Raw genomic sequence first — 7,171 nt, forward strand, 5'->3', positions numbered from 1 at the left:
CTGCACGCTGGAACAGTAACCAATTATCTCGACAAGATGTGTCAAGATGAGCGGGGCAGCCAGTCCCAACCACTGGATGGAGGACCTACCAGGAAGATCAATAGAGATCTCCTGTTCCAAAAAAGAGCTGTAGATTTTCTCACCGTCAATCATGCTGTTGTTCTTGCTCGACCATCATCGACGACAACGAGCAACTAACTTGCAAACTCTGATCACTTGCAGACGATGATTGTTCGCACGTTATTACAAGTAACAACATAAGAGGAGAGAAATGGAAGTGGTCAAGGTGGCGAATGATTTAGCAGAGGAAGCCTTTCTCACCTCGTGCAGATTGTACTGTCCTCATCTGACCCTCCATCGCCATGGGTTGGCATCTACCCCCCGTTCTGAGCTCTCACTCAGACCAGTCAGTCAGTGGCTCGATCGTGGTGATCAGTCAACCGATGGATCAGTCCCCGTCGAGGTCGACCGGTCATCACTCCCTCATCATTTGCCATCCTTGCAGCAAGGATTGGTCACTATCCAAGCAGAGCCATCAGAGGCAGCAGCACCCGGAAGAAAGAAGCCGGGGAAAAGAAAAGAAAAGGCTGTGGTGATCCGCCTAGTACGCCAACAGCTATCAGCATTCAGCACGCGATTTGCAGTGGGGAAAATCAAGGAGCTGCTCGTATGATACTGATAAAGGCCAACTCCACCGCGGACCCTATCCTGTCCGCCCCCCCGTCCGTTTGGGGTAAAAGGGACAAAAGAGACGGCCCAGCGCACGGGCGCAAACGGACTTTGTGTCCGCTTTCGACCCATCCCCGGCCCAAACTTGCGCTGATTTTGGGGTGAAAGGGACAGCGCGCGGACGGGCGGGACGCGCACGCTTGTCCTTCCCTGGCCCGCCTGTTGGTGGGAGAAACCACCCCCCACACCCATTTGGCGCCATTTGCACCAAACCCTCCCGCCTCCCTCCCGCCGCCCCCTCTCCTCTTTCTAGCTCTTTCCTTCCTACGGCCATTAAGCTTCGGCCATGTATATGTTTGCATGTTCATTTGTTGTTGATCATGTGGTGTAGGCATTCCAATCTTTGGAGGCATTCAAGGCCCGGCACAATGACAAGCCATTTACTCTTACGCATTGTTGGACGCTCATCAACAATTGCCCCAAGTTCAAGGACCAATACCGTGAACTTCAAAGAAAGAGAGGCAAGAAGACGGCCAAGTTCGCCGGAGGTGGGGATGGCGAGGCATTGAAGAGGCCGAGGGGCAAGACCAACTCCAAGGTGGACGACATACGTGACGCCTCATCCATGGCCTTGCATGAGACTTTGCATGGCATGATGTCCCAAAAGGATGTGAGGGACGAGAAGAAGCGGCAAAGTAAGGACGAGCAAATGAAGCAATACCTAGACCTTCAAAGACAGAAGCTTGAGATGGAGGAGGCAGCCAAGAGGAGGAAGCTCGACATGGAGGAGGCGGCCCGGCAAAGGCAGCTCGACATGGAGGAGGCGGCCCGGCAAAGGCAGCTGGACATCGAGGCCGACAACGTCAAGGCCAGGCAGAGGCAGCTCGACATCGAGGCCACCAATGCCGCCACCAAAGCGAAGGAGGTGGCCCTTGCGATCATGAGCGTGGACTTGTCGAAGATGAGCGACAAGACGAGGGCCTGGTTCGAGGCCAGACAGAAGGAGATGCTCGACGCCGAAGGCCTGAACTAGGTCATCCGATCGGCGTGGCCGTTCTTTTTGAGGCTGGCATGGGTGCCGCCCGCCCGTCGGGGCCGCTGGCAGTGTGCCGGCGAGAAAACATTCATTTTGGAGGCCGGCTGTGTTGCCGGCGAGGAGAACTATTCATTTTGGTGGCGGGCTGTGTTGTCGGCCGCTGGCTGATGCCGGCGATGGACGTGTAGGCCGGCGTGATGAACCGGAGACGCTGGCTGAATTAGTTTTTTAAGTGGACGCAAACAGGATGGGGCAAATGGATGCGGCCACGCGCTGCGCGCACGGCCACCGCATCCCAGGACACGCCTGGACACGGCCCCAAACCCCTACCCAAACGGACAGAATCCAGACAAAAAGGACGTTCGTTTGGGGTCGCGCGGTGGAGTTGGCCTAATAACTTGGAAGGCAGTCGACGTCTCCGCTCTCCGGCCGTGGAAGGCGGACACGTCGGCTAGGGCGGGAGAGGCCTAGGGCTATCAAGACAAAATAGGCGCGAGGCAATAATCACTGCATGGACCAGGGCCAAACTTTCGAGTAAGGAACCCGGCTGTGGATGGATGGAACCTCCAGGTTGTGATACTAGGTCCTCTGGTAATGATACCACCTGCCAAACCTCAGGATTCACAGGAGATCACGAATGGACAGCCTCCCTGACCTTCAGGGAGGGAGGGCTTTTCAAAAACAAAAAAAAGACTTCCACCAGAGATGGGCATTCAGATCACAAAGCTCGAGACAGGAGAAACATATCCCAACAAAATAACACGGCTCAATTCAGGAGAAATTATTTTAGGATTCTGGCACCTGACTAATGAACTATGGAAGGGAAACCATGCGAAACAAGAACATGGAATAGAAGTGTTAATGAATTTAATTGATGTTGATGATAACAAGATTCGCTTCGAAAAATTAGGGAAACCATCGCCGCCGTGCCGGCGCGGATAGGTCCGTCCTCGAACAGAAGGCGGCCTCTCAGAGGGAGCAGCAAACAAAACTGAGGAGGCAATGGTGATGAAGGCCCCTCCAAGAAGCTTGCTCCGCCGCGCTTATGATCTTCTCGTAGAAAATGTTGGAAATACCTATGAACCCTACAGCTACTACAACAACAATGGCTGAACGAACACTCCTCTCATATCTGCGACTCCGGCGTCCTGCTGTCTTGCTACATGGGCTGCATTTGATCTGCACCGAGGATGCCAAGCACCTATAATCTTCTTACAGGATCTTCACAAATGGTGGAACATCCTCCCTTGGCCCCTCCAGTGATCGATACATGTATAGGATGTCGACGCCGTCTGTCTTCTCGATCTCAGGCTGGCTGTTTATCAGCTCCACCACCATCCGTGGGAGCTGCCGCGCCACCTCCTGGCAGCCTTGCAGCGTCAGGCTGCAGCCCGACATCCAGACGAACCGCATGTTGTAGAAATGGTGCATGCCGGAGAGGAGGCCGGCGTCGCCGAACGGGCAGTCCCTTATCTCGAGCTTCTCCAGCTTGGAGCAGCCCTGGAGGATGTGCTGCAGCGCCAGATCACTGTCCCCGGCGAACGCCACGGAGAGCGTCCGCAAGGAGCTGCCGTACTTGCCAATGTACTCGAACGCTCGATCCGTCAGGTACCCGGACGTGGAGAGCCTGGTGAGCTTGCTGCAGTTGCGGACAATGGCGCCGAACCCTTCGTCCATCGGCTCCCCCGTCACGTGGTCAGGCCGGTGCCTCCCCATTATGCATAGCCGGAACACCTTCATCTCGGGGCAGTTGTGCGACATGGAGATGACGGCGGCGTTGGTCATCCTCTGGCAGAAGTAGAGAATGGACCGAAGGTCACGGCAGCCCTCGGAGATGGCGGTGAGCCCGACCTCCGACACCAGCTCATCTGCGTCCTCGTGCGCGTCCAATGGGAGCACGCGGAGAACCTGGAGCTTCTTGCAGCACATCGCCACGGCTTGGAGCCCCTCGTCGCGCACTGAGTCGAGCACCTGGCAAAGAACTTGTCATCAGAAATTGGGAACCATGGAGCAGCCCAGAGGCAAGAACTATGGCGAGAAAGCAGTCTGGTTAGTACCCATAGCGTCTCAAGGCTGCGGCATTGCCCGATGAAGAGCAGGACTTGGTCGGGGTTGACAGGGGCGTAGCTCAGGTCCATGCTGGTTAAGTTGGCAGCGACCGTGGCAATGGTCGGCAGGTACTCCGGCGCGAGATCACGGAAGCCGGAGAGCGAGACCAGCGAGTTGGCCCGGCCGGCCGACGCGAAGGCGGTCAGCATCTGGCCGAAGTCGAGCCCCTCGTCCTCGGCGCCGTCCCCCGGCCGGAACGAGCCCGTGCCGAGGTGCGTGAGGCGGGGCGTGAGCGCCATGAGCCGGCGCAGCTGACCGAGGGAGACGTGCTGGTTGACGCGCAGGCGACGGAGGCGCGGCGAGCGCGCCACGAGAGCCTCGAGCGCGGCGAACGGTACCTGCGGGGTGAAGCACTCGAAGGAGAGGGACTCCAGGTCGGTGTGCCCCCGCGGGAACGCCGCCACCCAGTCCGACACCTCGTCGTCCTCCTCCTCGTTGAGCTCGCAGTCCACCACGTCGAGCACACGCAGCCCTCTGCGCGAGAACCAAACCAAATAGAGATACGCTATTATCATGCCGCCATTACCGAGTAGTGTGAGCAAGCTGGAATGGAAGGGAATGGCATTATATTACCTGCAATGGGAGGCGAGGGAGGCGAGGCCGCGGGAGGAGAAGCCGTCGCAGAGGAGGAGGGAGAGCTCGCGGAAGGAGGGCGGGAGGGAGCGGGCGAGGAGGTCGAGGTCGTCGTCGGTGACGGTGATGCGCTTGAGGGAGAGGGAGCGGAGCGCGGGGAAGGCGGCGGCGGCGAGGGCGGCGACCCAGGGGCGGAAGGCGGAGGCGGCCCAGCCGGGGGGCAGCAGGTTGAAGTCGGCGAAGCGGGGGCGGCCCTTGAGGAGGATGTGGTGCGCGTTGGGGAAGCGGCGCGCGGCGCGGGCCGGGGAGGCGGCGAGGATGTTGCGGACGGCGAGGGAGGCGCGGGTGGCGGACTCGGCGCGGTGCCAGGAGCGGCAGACGAGGGAGGCCGCGCCACGGTCGCCCGGGGCCCTGAGGAACTGGAGCACCGTCTCGAGCACGTTGTCGAGCACCTGGTCGGGCGGCGGCGGCGGCGGAGGCGGCGACGCCGCGCGCGGCCGCTTGGGCGGCGCCCCCGCCTGGTCCTCGTCCTCCTCGGACATGGCGCGCGAGGGCGAGCGGAGCGGAGGGAGCAGTGGAGGGTGGGTGGGTGTGGGTGTGAGGCCGTGGGGTGAGGTGAGGGGGGAGGCGTACTTGTGTTCCGCCGGTTGCCCCGGCAGACGGCAGTGCTCTACAGCAGAGCAGGACAAAGAAGTAGAGGGAGGGAGGGAGGGGGGGCTGGAGCTGGACGCGCGGGTCAGTCGCTCGCTGGCTGGATGGATGGATAGAGCCGAGGCGAGGTGGTGAAGGGGTGGGTAGAGTGAGTAGATCTCATGATTTGTACCTTTTTCAGGTGTGATCTACAACTGGTGTACTGGTACGAGAGAGATGCACTGGCCCAACCCAACTTGTTTAGAAGCGTCCACAAACCAATAACAGTATTCAAAAACTACTTGATGTATACGAACTGGCAGTATTCCAAAACTGGCTGCTGTACACGCACCCTAAGATTTTATCAAAGGATATCTACTTTCTAGTGCACTACGTAGTAGTAGAGCAGTATTGCCCTAGAGCAATACGGGCATTTCTAACCGATCCCTAATAAGACGGTAAGGAAGGATAATTCGATTATCCTCCCTTACGACGCACTTAGCCGATCACCTAACCGATACAGTGGAGTAAAAATAATCCTCCATCTCCCAGTATCCCCCCAAATCTCCCCCAATATGCTCACTCTCGCCGCGGCCGAGTAGTAGTGGCGCATCTCTTTCTCCCACGCCCTCGCCGCCCTGTCTCCCGCCGCTGCAGCCACCACGCCCTATCGCCGCCACCGATGACCGTCCCTCCGGCCAGAATGGATAGCCCGGGCCCTTACCTCACCCCGTCGGCCACCACAGCCGGCTTTTCACCACCAGAATCACCCACGCAACAACACCCGTGCCAAAGAATAATGCGGGGATGAAAAAAAATGATCGGGTCCACGCTCCTCCTCAACAGCGCCAATGGCCTCAGCGGTGGCCACCGCCTCTCCGGCAACTGTCGGCCGCCCTCCCGCCGCTCCCGTCGGAGCCAAACAAGCTCGAAAGCCGACGGCAGCAGAGGAGGCTGCGAAGAAGAAGATGAAGAAGGCCACATCGGCACTTCGTCCAAGGTCGGTGCCCCCTACGGCAACTGTTCCGGCGCGAGCGGCAACAAGCATCGCAACCACCAAGTGCTCAATGAAATGCCTACAAGGTAAAGAAAAACCTCGCGTCTTGTTGGTGGCTGATGGTGATGTAGTTTGTTTGCTTTGCTGTCATAGTGCGAAGATGAACACGGTTGTCCTCGTGTCTTTCGAGTCCTCTGCTACCATTGGACTTGATGAGCTCAACTATGAATCCTTTTGGCATCATTCAGAGGCGGCCCAAGGCATGGAGCATGAGGAGGCCGAGGAGGAGTAGGAGGCCGAGGAAGAGCGGTAGGCCGAGGAGGTGGTGGTCGATGAGGAGATGGCCAAGGAAGAGGAGGTTGTGGAGATGACGGAAGCAAGAACGCATGTGTTAAGGTCACGCACCACCAACTACAACCAAAACGAGGATATTGCTCTTTGCAATTCTTGGTGCGCGATCTCCATGGATGCAATGGTTAGAATGGATCACACCAAGACTATGTTTTGGGAGAGAACTACCAAGCACTACAACAACTCTGTGGACGTGCGATCAAGTTGTACGCAAGGTTTTCTTGGGCATCGTTGGGGCACCATTCATGACCAATGCAACCGATGGTCTGGTTGCATCAACCAAGTGAATCATGCACCGCCGAGCGGTGCGCAACTGGCGGAGTATGGCCCCTACTATTGGGAAACGTAGTAGGAAAAAGATCGTTCTACGAACACACATGAACAATATGAAGATGCATAAACGGTTTGGATCACGATCATCACCGACGCCGGAGTGCAACGAAACTAGTCAAGTCGGTGTATATCGTACTTGAAGTCCCTCGAACCATTGAAGACGATCCCGCGAACCACCCTCAGTCGATCCCTTGGGCAGAAGACCAAAATCATTGCCTCTCTACTTGGTTGCAAGCATACGGTCTTCACGATGCGGCAACGCTTCACTGTCTAGAGCTAATCATCACCGGAGAATTAGAGGGAGGAGATTAGAACAACACACGACTTCTAATTGTGAGGATTAGAGGAACTAGGTCTAGCTCTAATTAGATCAACTAGAACTAGAACTAGATGAACTAGAAGAGGCTCCAAAACTGGTATGTACAAAAGTGCCTTGAACCTTTAGTATATATAGGTTGGAGGGGAGGAGGGCT

General features: G+C 57.3%; 1 protein-coding gene across 1 annotated transcript; it reads right to left on the reverse strand.

The window, feature by feature from the left end:
- Nucleotides 1-2,522: 2,522 nt before the first annotated feature.
- LOC119291708 (transport inhibitor response 1-like protein) lies at nucleotides 2,523-5,109 on the reverse strand. The gene is made up of 3 exons (XM_037570518.1): nucleotides 4,388-5,109; nucleotides 3,763-4,288; nucleotides 2,523-3,676 (listed from the first exon to the last, which is right to left on the reverse strand). Exons 1-3 carry the CDS (start codon nucleotides 4,927-4,929, stop codon nucleotides 2,918-2,920), a joined length of 1,827 nt encoding a protein of 608 aa, XP_037426415.1. The 5' UTR covers nucleotides 4,930-5,109; the 3' UTR covers nucleotides 2,523-2,917.
- Between the last annotated feature and the right edge of the window lie 2,062 nt (nucleotides 5,110-7,171).

The sequence above is a fragment of the Triticum dicoccoides genome, chromosome 4B (genome assembly GCF_002162155.2).
Source record: "Triticum dicoccoides isolate Atlit2015 ecotype Zavitan chromosome 4B, WEW_v2.0, whole genome shotgun sequence".
Classification (NCBI taxonomy): domain Eukaryota; kingdom Viridiplantae; phylum Streptophyta; class Magnoliopsida; order Poales; family Poaceae; genus Triticum; species Triticum dicoccoides.